At 34.3% G+C, this 16,183-nt stretch overlaps 2 protein-coding genes and 1 non-coding gene across 3 annotated transcripts; 2 read left to right on the top strand and 1 right to left on the bottom strand.

The window, feature by feature from the left end:
• Nucleotides 1-5,052: 5,052 nt before the first annotated feature.
• LOC105762852 (pentatricopeptide repeat-containing protein At3g62890) lies at nucleotides 5,053-8,199 on the top strand. Its single transcript, XM_012580791.2, has one exon. It carries the CDS (start codon nucleotides 5,843-5,845, stop codon nucleotides 7,862-7,864), a length of 2,022 nt encoding a protein of 673 aa, XP_012436245.1. The 5' UTR covers nucleotides 5,053-5,842; the 3' UTR covers nucleotides 7,865-8,199.
• A 131-nt stretch (nucleotides 8,200-8,330) lies between these two features.
• On the bottom strand, nucleotides 8,331-8,415 carry TRNAM-CAU (transfer RNA methionine (anticodon CAU)). Its single transcript is given in 2 exon segments — nucleotides 8,331-8,366; nucleotides 8,378-8,415. It is a non-coding gene; the product is annotated as a tRNA-Met (tRNA).
• A 3,021-nt stretch (nucleotides 8,416-11,436) lies between these two features.
• On the top strand, nucleotides 11,437-13,928 carry LOC105762853 (probable receptor-like protein kinase At1g11050). The gene has a single exon (XM_012580792.2). It carries the CDS (start codon nucleotides 11,615-11,617, stop codon nucleotides 13,565-13,567), a length of 1,953 nt encoding a protein of 650 aa, XP_012436246.1. The 5' UTR covers nucleotides 11,437-11,614; the 3' UTR covers nucleotides 13,568-13,928.
• Nucleotides 13,929-16,183: the final 2,255 nt, after the last annotated feature.

The following is a 16,183-nucleotide window of genomic DNA, read 5'->3' as shown; positions in this document are numbered from 1 at the left end:
ATCCGGAGGTGATAATAAGCACAGAGGCAGATGTCGGAGAAATGACCAATAATGGTGAATATTCTGATTAGGACATTGAAGATTTTAGTGACCCTGATGTTGATGAGGTTCAGGACGATATCGATGATGAAGTCCCAGAGGAGGTTGAAGATGTTCATAGCCCTTCATTCAGTAACCCGAGTCATGACATTATTTTACGAAATGAACCTAGGGGCGAAATGTTGAACATAGATCTAGATGCAGCGCATGCATATGAGTTCCTTGAGTACACTGATATAGTACCTGCTCATAGATTGGCGTCAAATTCGCAGTTGGAGGAGTTCGTTGGGCAACGGTTTGAAAACAAGGCGGACTATGTGTTTGTCATCAAACAGTATAGCATGAAGTTGTCAATTGATTACAAGGTTGCCAAGTTTACACTGACATTATATGTTGGGGGATGTTGAAGAGCCGGCGATTGGTGTGGTTGGCGAGTTCGGGCTACTTTTATACAGAAGACTCAACAATGACAAATACAAAAATTATAAGGTCGTCATACATGCACTGCTGCTTGATTCCAGTACAGAGTGTCGTACAGAAAAGTGTGGTGGGTGAAACAAATGGTCATGCAATAATTGTACGGTGACTAGGATGAGTCATACAATGAACTTCAGGGTTGGATTTCAGCGATAGTGGAGTACGTCCTAAGAATTGTCGTGAACTTGCAAATGTTGCCTTATAGAGGCCCAAATGGACAATTGGAATTGGGGAGAAGAGTTTTTCATCGACTGTTCTGGACTTTCGATCCATGTGTTAAGGCCTTCTCCCACTGTAAACCGCTAGTGCAAGTTGATGGAACATGGCTTTATGAAAAATACAAGCAAATACTTCTGACTGTGGTTGCACAAGACGATAACAGAATTGTACTACCGGTCGTTTTCTCCATCGTGGATTCGAAGAACTCTGAATCATGGGCATTTCATTCGGAACTTGCGGAGGCATGTTGTTAGGCAAGACAACATTTACATTATGTCCGACAGATCGGAGGGCCTTGCTCTTGCGATTCGCAATCTGAAGTTCAGTGAAGGTCCATCTACTGTATTCATCACATCGCTGTCAACTTCCACAATAAGTACAAGAACAAAGACTGGCGCAAAAGAATCGTGAACATGGGTAAGAATATCGTATTTAAATTCATATTTGTAAATGTTTCGAGTCCATTTCCTAATTTGTAAATGAGGCTAGGTAGGACACGTGCACGTCGAAAAAATCAGGGATGCCATGAAAGAGAACGTTCAAAGGGCTAGGTTGATGAATGCAAAACTATATTCCCGAAACTTGGAAACTTTTCGAGTGACAGAGTACATTGGTCATTGGTCGGGGATCCCGCCACAGTCCTACGGAGTTGATCTCCAAAAAAGGCGGTGTGAGTGCGGGATGTTCCAAACACTATGGTACCTGTGTGCGCATGTGGTTGCAACGTGTGCAACCTATAGTTTGAATGCCGAACAATATATCGACGATGTGTACACACTTGAACGTACGTTGCGTATTTGGGGTAACGAGTTCCCCGTATTAAGGGGTGTATCGACATGGGAAGTGCAACCACCTGAGTTAAGTATGGCATGATCCGCTCGTCCGAGTCATACTAGGGAAAATGAAACCGCGACCTCAAAACCCGATACCCATCCTGTATGGTAAAATTTTTATAAATATATGATAAATCAATTATCTATATAATTTGAACATAAAATTATATATTGAAGAGTAAAATTGAAAGGTTGAGAAAATAAAAACATTACACTTATACTATACCAACAAAGCCATTCTAAGTATTTTTATTTAAGTTAAATTAAGTAATAAAACATTAATAATAGAATGAAGATTTGTCATAAAATATTAATAATAACACGATCAAATGTGACTATTATGTCGTTAAGCATTAAAACCAAAGGCAACCATATAACCATAAAATGTACATAAAAACAAAACAATAATGTCCTAAAAGAACATAGGTGGTATGGGTAAATATAAAAATAAAAAGACTTATTTTATTGAACCGATATCTTTAACAATACATAAAGTTTTACATATAATATAAACTAGGCATAGTCAAACTCTAAAATTTATCCTACATACGAGAACTTTTATAAAAAAAAATATTCACTCGTTAAAGACAAATATAACTTTTTTGTACCCCACAAATGGAACCGAGCACAGTAACAATGCAAAATTAAGCAGAAAGGTCGTCATATTAAAAAAATTAATATATAAATTTATGAATGTGTTATAAATTAAAAAAATTATAACCAACACGTAGAGATCAATTTCATGAAAAAAGAGTTTAAAAGGGATAATAACAACAAAAGAGATATCTATTTCATGCCATCAAAGCACGTTGAGCAAAGTAGTGCTTAGCAAGAAAAAACGAGAAATTAAAATGATTTTTTATTTAATTTATAATTAATTTTTCTGTTTTGTTGATCCTCGATGAAGTGTGATCTGTATTTGCTCCAAAAACATTTTGATATCTGCATAATTTAAAAAATACATAAATTAAATATAATTAATTATTATATTACAATAACTATAAAATATAAAAATAAAAATAAAACTATAAATAACTTACTTTTTTTTCTTTATTCTACAAATATTTGAAAGGGATCAAACCTCACATTCTTAAATAAGACGTTCATCTTTTTATTTATTTATTAAATTAACAATTAAGTTAATGACTGGTCACATCGTTGATGTCATTGACACGATGTGACTAGTTATAATATATATTTTAATTTTCTAATATAAATTTTTACCTTTTTAATATATATTTTAAAAAAGTCACAATTTTTTAATAAATAAATCCTGCTTTCAACAAATAAATCATTTTTGTTTTTCCAATCAATAATTTAAAATTAAATAAAAATATTTAAAAATTTAAAATATACATTAAAAATATTATAAAACAAATAATAAATTTGAAAGGTCATATCTTTAAAAATAATATATTTTAAATGTTTTATATTATTAAAAAACATATTTAAAATTTTAAAATAATATTTAAAATTAAAAAATAATTTTAAAAAATATAATTATAATTAAAAATAAAACATTTCAAATATACATTTCAAATTTTATAAAACCAATAATAAACAAATAAATAAAATAAATAAAGGACAAATAAAAAAACTTAAAAAGTAAATAAAGAGAACTTAAAAATCAAAACAAAAAAAAAAATGAAAAAAAGACAGAATCAGAAAAAGCAACGTGAACGAAAAAAAAAAATAAAAAATTTACCTGTTTCAATAGGCAAATAGGCTACTGTCTTGGAATCTGATGATGCCAATTTATTTGGCTCTACTAGAAAAATGTAAAATTGTTTAAACCCTCTCATACTTTTAAAAATTATAGTATTCCTAGTATTTATACAGGTAGCGCCATTCTATATGGCTCCACCAAAAAATTAATTTTTGTAATACAGATTGCTGGCGTGGCATGTTGGTGGCACCAAACACTTTAGCTCTACCAACTTTTACTTTAGATTTTAGATTATTTTCGTATTTTATCAAAAAAATAAGTCATTTAAGTAATTAATTATTTTTTAAGTTATTTTTATAAAAAAACTACTTATACTCGTAAAAACTGACCACCACCTACCCAAAGCCTAATGGTAACGTCCTCTCAAATCAACCTTCATTCATCTCCTCCAACTGAATCACCCATTGTGCCTCAATCTACTACTCCCTACACTCCTCCTTTGTCCCAAACACCCAAGCAAACCCAAACCCATCAAACATACCCCTTCCATCTCGCTTAGTCGCTAGATCCCAAAGCAACATATTCAAAACCAAAAAGCTTGTTCACTACATTGTGAATGTTACCTCCTCCTTCCCTCTTACGACTTATAAACATGGTTTAAAGAATCCTATTTAGAAAGCGACAATGCAGTTTGATGCACTAAAACAAAATCGAACTTGCGAATTAGTTTCACTTAATCTGTAATGACCCGAAAGTTAATGGTATCGAAAAGTGTGGTTTCAGAATCGCGTTTCCATAAATCGGACCCGTAAATATTTTTATTAAATATTTACAGAGTTATATTAAAAGTGAATTGAAGTTTAGTTAGATAATTTCGTTGAATTAGTGCTTAATTAGAGTATATAAACTAAATCGTAAAAATATCAAAAGTTCAATTATAAAGGAATCTACAATTAGAATTTAATGTGAGGATCTTGTATAGCAAATATACTCCCTTAGATTTGTATGGCCGGTTATAAAATTTATAACTTAAAACTAATAATATATTAAAACATTAGTTAAATTAAGAAATGGGTGGGAGGAAAGAGAAAATATTTTCTCTTAAAAATCATCAAAATTTCGAAGCTAGGAGAAGAAGAAACTCACGAATGATGAAGGGTTTCAAGCTTTAATTAGTTAGTTAATTTAGTGTATTTTTTTGTAATTTTATGTTTTCAAGATTTTTGTAGGTTAAGTTAACTTACTCATGTCATATTTTTTCGGTATTGAGAACATCTTTTGTTTAGAATGATAACATTTCAAGAATAGTTATGTTCAAAACAAATATGGTTTAAAACTTTTATTTAGAATAATTGTGTTGTTTAAAAAAGACATTATTCAAAACAAGTTTTTCAAGAAAAGCAGAATCATAGAACAACTCTTGTTTGGAACAATCTCTACTAAGAATAACTATATTGAGAATAGTTGATATTTGAACACGTCAAAATAACTTTTATTCAAGAACAACTCTTATTAAAAAAATCTTCTTTAAGAATAACTTGTATTTTAAGAGATGTTCCAAAAAAATGTTTCATAAGAGACTGCTACACCAAAGTAGAAAAAGTGAAATTAATCTTAGAAATAGTTAAGAGAAACTTATAATATTAAGTACTTCTCTTTTATTTCGAAAACATAATAGACTCCTATTCACTATGTCCATTACCAACTTATGTTAGGACTTTTGGTATTTTGACATTCGAAGTCTCAAAGCTATCTTTAAAATGCTTTCAAATAAATCTTTTGCTCGACTCTATTCTCGGTCACCTACAGTTTCTCTGTACCTTACAAACCATCAACTATTGTTACTCTCAGTGTTACAATATCTGTTCCAATTTTTTTCTCCGCTTTCTCTCGATTCATTCCATTCACTTGCTTGCAATGCTTCGTGTGCATTCTTGACATGGTGTTGGCCATTTTGCAAGCCATTGAACTATACCAAGACTGTAAAAGGGCTCGTTGGGGGAGGCAGCAGGTAGTGGTTCATGGGAAATTGACAGCAAGGAAATCAACTGGAACAAACTTCTTCCCATAATGCGTACCAACTAATATTTAACTGGGCTTTCTATGACAATTGGAGTGGCGTAGCATGGCAAATAAAGCCTTGATATGGACATGATTTCCTGTCAAGGAATTCTAAGATATATGCCAATGATAAAATTCTTGTTGAGCTCCATGTTAACAGGGAAATCCTTGTTGAAGTGAATGCCAGGAGCCTGTCAAGTTGCAAGCTGTGGGGAGGAAGCAAGCAGGTTCGAAGCATTTTAATGCAGGAAACACCAAAGACCCATGAGAATAATTTAGGCAGGATTCAAACTATGTACTTTGTCACGCGGACACACCCTCATCATAGAAGGCTTAATCTATGCACACTAATGGGACTGTTGGACCTGGGTTCTTGTTGTAGTCTCTTTGTTATCTTGTCTTCTCTTTTGCAGGTTTATGTTTTGGTTTCTTTTATGATATGGACTGTTAACCTTGTCAAATTTTCGATTTATATATAAACACTTTATCCTACAAACCTTTACCGGAGAACTCCTTGTATGAGCTACCTAAGCGCCCTTCCCTTCCAATGCTTCGTGCTCTACGCTCTTCATCAACAACTATACTTCCCGAGCCGCCGCAACCCCAAGCTTTTCTCTCTACAATTCATCCCCACATTGATCCTTCCCAAACAAAATGCACAACACCAAAGCCCTTTCCCTACACTTCAACCTTGCCAACTCTCTTGCAACCTATTTCAGATCAAAATCCGCCTCCTCATTTATCCTATGCACCCCTTTTCCAGTTCTTAACTGGCCAAAACTTCTTAAAATTAGGGCAACAAATCCATGCCCACATGACCCTTCACGGGCTTCAACCCAATGCTTTTCTTGGCGCCAAAATGGTTGCCATGTATGCAAGTTCAGGTGACCTTGAATCAGCTGTAACAGTTTTCCGTAAAATAAAAGACCCAACTTCTTTATTGTATAATTCAATTATTAGAGCTTATACAAATAATGGGTACCCTTTAAAAACTATAGATATTTATCGTGAAATGCATTCTTTACGGCTTAAGGGTGATAATTTTACGTTTCCTTTTGTGCTTAAATCATGTGCTAATGTATTGGATGTTTGGATGGGAGAATGTGTTCATGGACAAAGCTTGAGATTTGGGTTGGAGTTGGATGCTTACGTCGGCACGTCTTTGATTGATTTTTATGTGAAGGTAGGTGAATTAAGGGATGCAAATAAGGTGTTCGATCTAATGACTGTTAGAGCTGTGTCCTCTTGGAATGCTTTGATTGCAGGGTATATGAAAGAAGGGGAGATACGGGTAGCTGAGGACTTATTTCGGGGGATGCCGTGTAGGAATATAGTTTCTTGGACATCTATGATTTCTGGCTACACGCAAAACGGGTTAGCTGAGGAGGCATTGAGTTTGTTTGATGAGATGTTGAAAGAAGATTCTGAGGTTAAGCCTAATTGGGTAACAATTATGAGTGTTTTACCTGCTTGTGCACATTCAGCTTCTTTTGAACGTGGGAGACGGATTAACGAATATGTGAATAGGATTGGTTTGGAATCAAATCCTTCGGTGCAGACTGCGCTTATTGCTATGTATGCTAAATGTGGTAGCCTTGTCAGTGCTCGTTGTTGTTTCGATAGAATACTGGAAAATGAAAAGAATTTGTGTGCTTGGAATACAATGATCACCGCTTATGCTTCTCATGGTCAGGGTTTGGAATCTGTCTCGACTTTTGAGAACATGGTTAGAGCCGGGGTATACCCTGATGCAATCACATTCACAGGGTTGTTGTCCGGTTGCAGTCATTCTGGTATTGTCGAGTTTGGATTAAGATACTTCAATTCTATGCAGACAAAGTACTCTGTCGAACCAAGACACGAGCATTATGCTTGTGTTGTAGATCTTTTGGCACGTGCTGGACGATTGGTAGAAGCTAAGGAGTTCATTAAGAAAATTCCAATGCAACCCGGACCTAGCATTTGGGGTGCATTGTTAGCTGCTTGCAGGAAAAGTAGAAATTTAGAGATTGCCGAGATAGCAGCGAAAGAGCTGTTTGTTTTAGAGCCGGAGAACAGTTGTAACTATATTCTGCTTTCGAATATGTATGCTGAAGCAGGCATGTGGAAGGAGGTTGATAAATTGAGAGCTCGTTTAAAATGTGAAGGCATCAAAAAGAACCCTGGATGTAGTTGGATTGAGATCAAAGGTAAAGCGCACTTGTTCCTCAGTGGAGATTTATCTCATCCTCAGTCGAAGGAAATATATAACCTGTTGGAAGCATTGCCTGAGAAAATCAAGGCAGCTGGTTATATACCTAACACCGGTTTTGTGTTGCATGACATAAGTGAAGAAGAGAAAGAACAAAACCTCATTATTCACAGTGAAAAGTTGGCCATTGCATTCGGACTACTTAACACAAACCCTGAAGTAGTTATACGCATAACTAAAAACCTTCGGATCTGTGGGGATTGTCACACGGTTATCAAGTTCATATCGAAAATCTATGAACGAGAAATAGTTGTGAGAGATGTGAATCGATTCCATCACTTTAGACACGGAGCTTGTTCTTGTGGGGACTATTGGTAATTTTGTAACAAATTCAAGTGGCAGTGTGGCCTGCACTTGGAAAGTAATCAGTTTGTAGACGTTAGACGTCGTAAAAGTTCAAAGGCATGATTGCATTGGCATGGATGGTTTTATGTAAAATGCTTTAGTTCTGGACAAGTTCCTATAGGAAGTTTTCAAGTATGTATGCTATTGTTCTTTTTACTTTTTTATGTGCAGAGCTGAAAGCTTTGTTCTGGAAAAATAGCTTTACTTGCTGTCAGCATGGCTATCACAACTAAAGATGTCAAGCTACAAGAAAACGAAGTTGTATCTAATAACAGAAAAAAATAGATTTTCATTTTCCACTTCAGAAATTGTTATCTTATGCAACAGCGCCTACTGAAGTTAAGAGATTCCTACTGCTTGGTGATGCTGTAGGCAGAACCTACGAGCGAGCGAGACATATCATATGTCCAATCCTAGATTTTGAAAAATGGAAAATGATTGGGGTGAGAGAGGCTCGAACTCTCGACCTCAGGATAACTCAGAAGCTATGAGACCTACGCGCTAGCCAACTGCGCCACCACCCCGTTGTTGCTCTTTCAATATATATTGAAAATTAAATAGACTAAACAATGAATGAAGTCATTGCCCTGGTAAAGCCCATCATTGCAGAAGAAAGGACTTAGTTTTGTTATAAAAAATACATAAAGATTACAATGTGTGAAATTGTGTTAGTTGAGTGCAACTTTTCACCTTGGAACCATTGCCCATGTCTTCGGCAACATCCATGCAGTTGAGACCAGCATGAGCATAGGCAGGGGGCTCCTTCAATTTTTTTCTCAATTACTATTTCATCTCAAACATCAAACATCTACTTTCTTTCTTTAATATCTTATAATTTCACCTCTTCCCATATTAATCTTATAATTTAATCACAGTTATGGATAATCATTCATAATAAAGTTAACACAGTCGACGTAATCTATTTGCTTACAAAAGCCAAAGAGCCTAATCACATATATTTTATTATGTTTCATATAAATTATAGTGTTAAATTACAATAACCCACATAGAAGTCTAAATATAAAATTACCATTTAGTATCAAATCTTAAATACTTGACCTACTTTCCATTGTTCATACTATTCTTTTTCCATTTTCCCCAACGCGTAATAATATGATATAATCTAGTTATTACTATATAGTATATTCTTGAAGCTGATGTACATTGAGCCGGTTTTATTGGAATGATAATTTAGTCTTCCTATATATATAATTATTAAGGAAGTATTAATCTACTCTTACCATTTTTTCTTTTGGAAAACAGTATTCAAAATTTTTTTTTAATAATTTGACTGGAATTATTTCATAATAAAAAAGACTTAAAAGTTGGGCTAAGGCCATTACAAGAAAAAAACTAACAGACTAAAAAAATAAAATAAAACGGGCCAGTTAATCCATCCCGATCAAAAGAATAAAAAAATAAATGCACCTAATTCTATCCTATCCAGTCAAATCAAGAATAGCTGGATACCATTTATTTCTTTTTTTTCATTTCCGATGCCCAGCCATAATGAATAGCAGGCTTTCAATAAAAGATAAAAACGTTTTCTCTGCTACTCTTCCTTCCAGAAAACTCTTCACTTCCTTCAATCTGGAGGTTTTGGCCAGAGGTTTCCCACCGCTCTCCGAACCATCACAGGGACTTCCTTCTCCAGGTAACAGCATTCATTTCTTCTCAGGTAAATAGTTGTTGTTATATAAATTATTAGAAATATACGCATTGTTGAAAAGTCACGCTTATGATTAAAGGTATTTATATATGAGGTGGGGTTGAGTTTGGGTCGAACCTAAATATAATATTAATATATTTTATATTTGTTTAAGCTCGACCCAATTCTAAATATGAATATAAAATTTTGTCCGAACCTGTTTATATTTGTAAAAAACTAACCCAAGTCCTTTTTAGACTCATTTATATTATATTTTAAATATTGTAATTTTTATATAGTCATCTTAACATTATTTTAATGTTTAAATTAGAGTATTATAAGTTTATTTTTTTAATGTGTTACAATTTACATAATAAATAAAAATAATGTAATATAGAGTATTATAAGTTTAAAAAACCGGTCAGGTTGGGCTGAGCTGGGATGAGCTATTGAATGTTCAAGTTCGAGCCATCCATATTTTAAACGGGCCTATTTTTTTTGTCTAAATTCATCTTTCGTGCCTAATATTTTTACCCAAATTCTCTTAAATTTCAGACAGATTTTCAGGTCTGAACGAGTAACTTAACTCGTGTTGGAAAACATAAAACTACCAAAAAAAAATTTCTAAATCCATTTTCATATTATCGATGAATAGTAAACTTTAAAGAGTCAATATTCTCTTTATTTTTCCTTAAAATCTATATAAAAGTATTTAAAGTAAAAACAAAAAACCAAACTACCACATGCCGGCCTCTCAAATTAAAATAGTTTATTTGCTTAACCTCACCGAGTAATATATGATGAATGCATTTTTTATTGAAGTAAGTGTTAAAAAAGTATTTAAGTAAATAGCCAATTGGTGTATTTAAGCGTTTAAATAAAACAATTTATTAAATACAAAATATTTTTATTTTTAATTGCTATTATGCACATCAGTCAAAGAGTTGAATCTTAGACAAAAATTGGTACATATCCATTATTATTTAATATTAATAAAATAGATTAAAATATGTTTCAAGTCCTTGTACTTTTTATACATTTGACATTTAACCCCTCTATTATTATTCTCAAAATTTTATTCATTTTACTTGTCAAATTTCAAATTTCGGTGTAATTGTTAACACCCTTTTTTTAATCTTCCAAATCCCTTTTGATAGTCCATATTCGAAGTTTTGTGGTTGTCTATTCGAATAATGTTGTCTCTAAAATTTAAACTTGTAATCTGTTCTTGAGAGTGCAATTTACCTTACATTGTACCCAACGCTTGTTGGTTAGTTAAAATTTTATTATAGAATGTATATGGTGAATATAAAAACGGGTTAAAATATGTTTCAAATCATTGTACCTTTTATATATTTGAAATTTAATCTCTGTATTGTTATTTTCAAGAATTTGGTCATTTTACTTATTAGATTTTAAAATTCAAACAAACCCAATTGTTAACACCAATAAATTTCTTCATTAAACTTGCTTGTGCGACCTTTTGAAATTAAAAAAATACTCATTTGATAGTCATGTAATAAAATATGACATTATAAAAACTTGAATTTAATAGAAATTTAGCAATGTTAAAATTGAACTTGTTTTTTATATAGAAAAGTAAAGGGTTAGATTCTTGAAATAAAAGCAAAAGGACTATAATTCAAATATGAGAAAAATATAAGGACTTGAACCGTAATTAATATTTTAACCATAAAATAATATTTTAATTGCAAATGCCGACAATGATTTAGGAGTGGGACTTTTGTTTATAATAAGATTTTCCCGAAATAACGAAACCCAACGACCCCCATTTAGCAACAAACAAGCCCTTGGCAATCAGCATGCATGCATATATTCAACGCTCCAATCATAAGTCCTTTTCTACTACTGCTGCAACTTGACGCGCGCTTTGGTAAGGAAAAAGAAAAAAAACAAGAAACAAAGCAGCCAAATAAGATTTGAAATGCAGGATGAGTTCGTTTGACCCAGTGCTGATTCCCTCATTCTCTGCAACTTCCGTCCTGTTTGTCTTTGTCATCACCCTTATCTTCCCTTTTGCCTGAAAATCTACCAATCTTCAACGAAAAACAAAGATGCACAGACAGAACATGAAGATTGGTTTCGAGGTTGCTTGTTTTGTTTTCATGTCTGCCCTTCCCTTCATCTTAGCTGATTCGCCTCCTGCTTCCACCACCAACTCATCTGTAAACTGTCCAATGGACCTCAACTATGTGACAAGAATCCCATGGAACTCATCTCTTTGTCTTAACTTCCACCCTAACTCAAACTCCAAAGCTGAAACTGCACAAGAAAACTGCTGCATATCTGTCTTATCGGTCTTTGGTATTGGACTTGCCCAACATCTTAAACAAACCTCTCTCTTCGGGCTACCCAATTTGGCGGCTTCTCTGTCGTGTCTTGAAGATTACCAGTCAAAACTCAACTCACTTTCTCTTCCTAATAATCTTGTTTCCCTCTGCGTTGAGCCTGAGCAGTTTGTGGTTACGCCTGAGCTTTGTGCCGGCATACAAACAACACAAGATTGGGTCGCAAAGCTTGGGGAATCCACTGAACTTGACCAGGGTTGCAGATCTGATCTCAGTGATCTCACTGCTTGTGATACTTGTCTTCGTGCAGGTAACCAAGTTCAGACTGAATTGATCTCCATTGATGGTAATACAACTCACAGTACAGATTGTTTTTATTTTACTGTTCTATATGCTGCTGGGATCGCTAATGAGCTTGGACCTGAAAGTAATGGGGCTTTGAAATGTGCTTTCTCGTTGGCTTTGAATGAACAATCTAGTTCATCCAGTAAAAGACATTCAGTCCTTGTTTTTGGCTTGACTGGTGCTGGGGTTGCGCTTCTTGTTGCCTTTTGTTTATTGGGGTTATACTTTTGGTATGAAAAAAGAATTACAAAGAAACGTGTTGGTATCTCCGGTTCTAATTTTGAAGAACAAAGGTGTAGGCCAAATTTGAGGCCTAATACAGGTTCGATTTGGTTCAAACTAGAGGATCTTGAGAAGGCGACTGATAATTTTGCAAACAAGAATTTTATAGGGAGAGGGGGGTTTGGTTTTGTTTACAAAGGGGTTTTACCAGATGGGAAAGTGGTGGCTGTAAAGAGGATTATAGAATCAGAGTTCCAAGGAGATGAAGAGTTTTGCAATGAAGTTGAGATTATTAGCAACTTGAAGCATAGGAATCTGGTGCCTCTTCGAGGTTGCTGTATGATGGAGGGTGATGAAAGCTACGATGACAAAGGGTGTCGAAGGTATCTTGTCTATGATTACATGCCGAATGGAAATCTCGATGATCATTTGTTCCATTCGAAACTGGCAAGTAAACCATTGAGTTGGCCTCAGAGGAAGAACATAATTGTGGATGTGGCAAAAGGGTTAGCTTATTTGCACTATGGAGTGAAGCCTGCGATATATCATAGGGACATTAAGGCTACGAATATACTGCTCGACACTGAAATGCGAGCGAGAGTGGCTGATTTCGGGTTGGCAAAGCAGAGCCGAGAAGGCCAGTCTCACCTTACTACTAGAGTGGCAGGAACTCATGGATACTTGGCCCCTGAATATGCTCTTTACGGCCAACTGACCGAAAAGAGCGATGTTTATAGTTTCGGTGTGGTTGTTCTAGAGATAATGTGTGGGAGAAAAGCTCTCGATTTGTCATCATCGGGTTCACCGCGTGCGTTTTTGATAACAGATTGGGCTTGGTCACTGATAAAGGCAGGACAACTGGATGAGGCTTTGGATCGTTCGTTGATCGACAACGGGGATTCCGTGAATTCAAACCCAAAGGCTATAATGGAGAGATTTGTGCAGGTTGGGATTTTGTGTGCTCATGTAATGGTAGCTTTAAGGCCTACTATTTTGGATGCACTGAAAATGTTAGAAGGTGATATCGAAGTTCCTCGGATCCCAGATCGACCAATGCCAATCGGACACACTTCATTTTACGATGGCAATGCTTTCAGCATCTCACCAGCATTAAGTCAGCCACAAATGCACACAGAAGACATGCTTAGGTAATCTGTAATTGTTTGTGGTTTGTCACACTGTTGTAGTTAGGTTCTATAGGCTAACTGAAGTTGTTCTTACAAGCTCAAGCTCTATTTTTCCATTCTTATGATGTCTTTAGTAAAACAATGAATTTTACATTCATGATCATGGAAAATAGAGTGGCAGTTACATTCTTGCTTCATGTTGATGCATTGGAATGTAAATATGTGGAGCTCATTTTGAGCTCAAACATTCATTTTTTTGGGTGATGCGATACCTCGTGTATGTAGGTTTTGTATGATTATTATACACTAGCTCCACCTTGTTGTACTAGTTTGTGCCGTGGTGAATTTGGGTAAATATCAATTTATGAAGGTCTCAACATTTCTTTCGTGTTTGTCTCATTTAAATTATACCATTATGTCTAAGAGCTAACGTCTTACACATTTAAGTTTTGCATATATAAATATTTATGGTTAGAATTTTGAACCACATTGAATGGTAAAAACACATTAATATTTTCATCCGAGCAAAGTTTAAATTATTCTATATTAATTTAAGATCAATTATTTGACCCCAAACTTGGCATCAGCTCCTTCTATTTTAGTACTCATACTAATGAATCTCGATTGGCAAAGAGAAAACGTATGGTTGATTTGTGAATTATTATTTCGCCTGTATGCCTTTGGTTTTTGCTTATAAGTGTGGTTAGCAAACATTTTAAGGGTGTATAATATACATATAAATCTGAGGTAAGTGGGTGATTACTGAACTTCAACATATGATAGCTCAGACTCTTCTGGTATTAGAAATGGATGCTTCTATCTTCACTTTGCTGAAATCTTTGTAGTTGAAAAATAAAAATAAAAATAGAAGTGAATATGCTCATCGAATATGCTCATCAAACTGGTTAAAGAATATAAACAAAAACGGATGCTTCTGGTACATCCTTTATAAAGTTGGTGTAGGCACGATGTAACCTGACGTTTTAATTAGAGGTGATCATGGGCCACGCAGGGTTCGGGTTGGGCCGACCCGGTTTATTTTTTTAATAAACACTAAAAAATTATTTTAAAAATAAAAAAATATTTTAAAAGTATTTTAAAATTAAAAAAATTAAAAATATATATATTTATTATATATTCGGACTGGGCCGGGTCGGGCCGTGCCAGTCCCAGGGCCAAAAAAGTGGTGCCCAATGCCCTGCCCGTTTTCTAAACGGGTCTCTTTTTTTGCCCAAACCCATATTTCGGGCCTATATTTTTACCCGAACCCTCCCATATTTCGGGCGGGCTATCGGGCCGGTCCGGGCCGCCCGGCCCATGATCACCTCTAGTTTTAATTGACCCTGAATCGACCATTTTTGTGTTGGCATAAACGTACATTAACCGACCTCTTTTAGGTTGACTTTGGTTGGCTCATGAGCCAAATCTTTAAAAGTCGGGTCAAATGCGACTAAACCCGATTACTTTTAAGTCACCTTTGATGAAGGCATGAGCCAACTCTTTAAAACTCGGTATATGGATATTTTATTCTAACCTTTTTTGGGTTGCCTATTTTCTCCTATCCCAACCTTTTTAAAATGTTAACCTTAATTAGGTCTTTGTCAACCCTTCAAAAAAAATTTGTTAAGGATTAAAGTGAAAAAGTGGTAGAAACTAAATAATACATTAAAAAATTGTCAAATTGTACTTCTTTATCCCATTGTCAAAAATTCTAATTTTTTTCAATATTAAATTTCAAAACATCAAAATCATTTAAATAACTTGTTGAAATTTTTTATCCCTTGATAGTGTCAAATGATTTGTTACTATAATATTAAAATTAATTAATTTAATCTCCTAAAATTTAAAATTTTATTTTATGTTTCCAGATTGCCTTTAATAAAATCAACTCAAATAATTTATATTTAATAATGATCTACGAAGCTTAAATTTCTTTTGGTTATATAGTCTTGAATCTTTCATGCAAAGTTAAAAGTAAAGAAAAAAAATGTTGGAACCGTTTTGGTTCGTGGGTTATTCCCACTTTTGCTGCCTTTAACCCCCACATTTTGCTGCTCACTACTTTGTTGTGTGGTAGTGGGTGTATGTGGATAGTAGGATGGTGGTTTTTGATGGGGAACCACCATTATAAATACCCTAAGCTTAAGGCCCCTAAGCATCGAAAATATATTTTCTGAAAACAATTCCATTAATGAGGTTTTCAAGTGCTTAGAAGATTTTGGCGTTTTTGTGTTTTCCAACTTTCGTGTTTTCGTATAGTTAAATACAACGTCCTCATCGGGTCTTTGACATACTCAACAGGTGGTGTTACAACATCTAGATTTTGACATTTAGTTCAGACAATGGCTGAAGGTATTTCGCTGAAGGTATTTCTGTTTGATTTTTCCACTGCTTTAATTTTATTTAAACCGTGATTTGTGCTTACATTTGGTATCTGAGCCAAGTTAATCTCAGTTTTAAAAGTTTGTTAATTTCTCAAAATAACGATTCCATGGTTCTTGAATTATTTTCAAACATTTTTTGAGAATTTTTATTACAAACTTTTGTGCAAAATCGTTGGATTTTATTAAAGTGAAATTTCTAAAATTAATTTTGATATAAATAATTTAGTGAAAAATTTTAGAGATTTATTGTTTGAATA

Source organism: Gossypium raimondii, chromosome 12, assembly GCF_025698545.1.
Source record: "Gossypium raimondii isolate GPD5lz chromosome 12, ASM2569854v1, whole genome shotgun sequence".
NCBI classification, from domain to species: Eukaryota; Viridiplantae; Streptophyta; class Magnoliopsida; order Malvales; family Malvaceae; genus Gossypium; species Gossypium raimondii.
This window is presented reverse-complemented; position numbering and strand designations above follow the sequence as displayed.

Excerpts from the sequence above, each read along its gene's own strand:
- LOC105762852 (XM_012580791.2), top strand. The coding sequence starts at position 5,843 with ATGCTTCGTGCTCTACGCTCTTCATCAACAACTATACTTCCCGAGCCG.
- LOC105762853 (XM_012580792.2), top strand. The coding sequence starts at position 11,615 with ATGCACAGACAGAACATGAAGATTGGTTTCGAGGTTGCTTGTTTTGTT.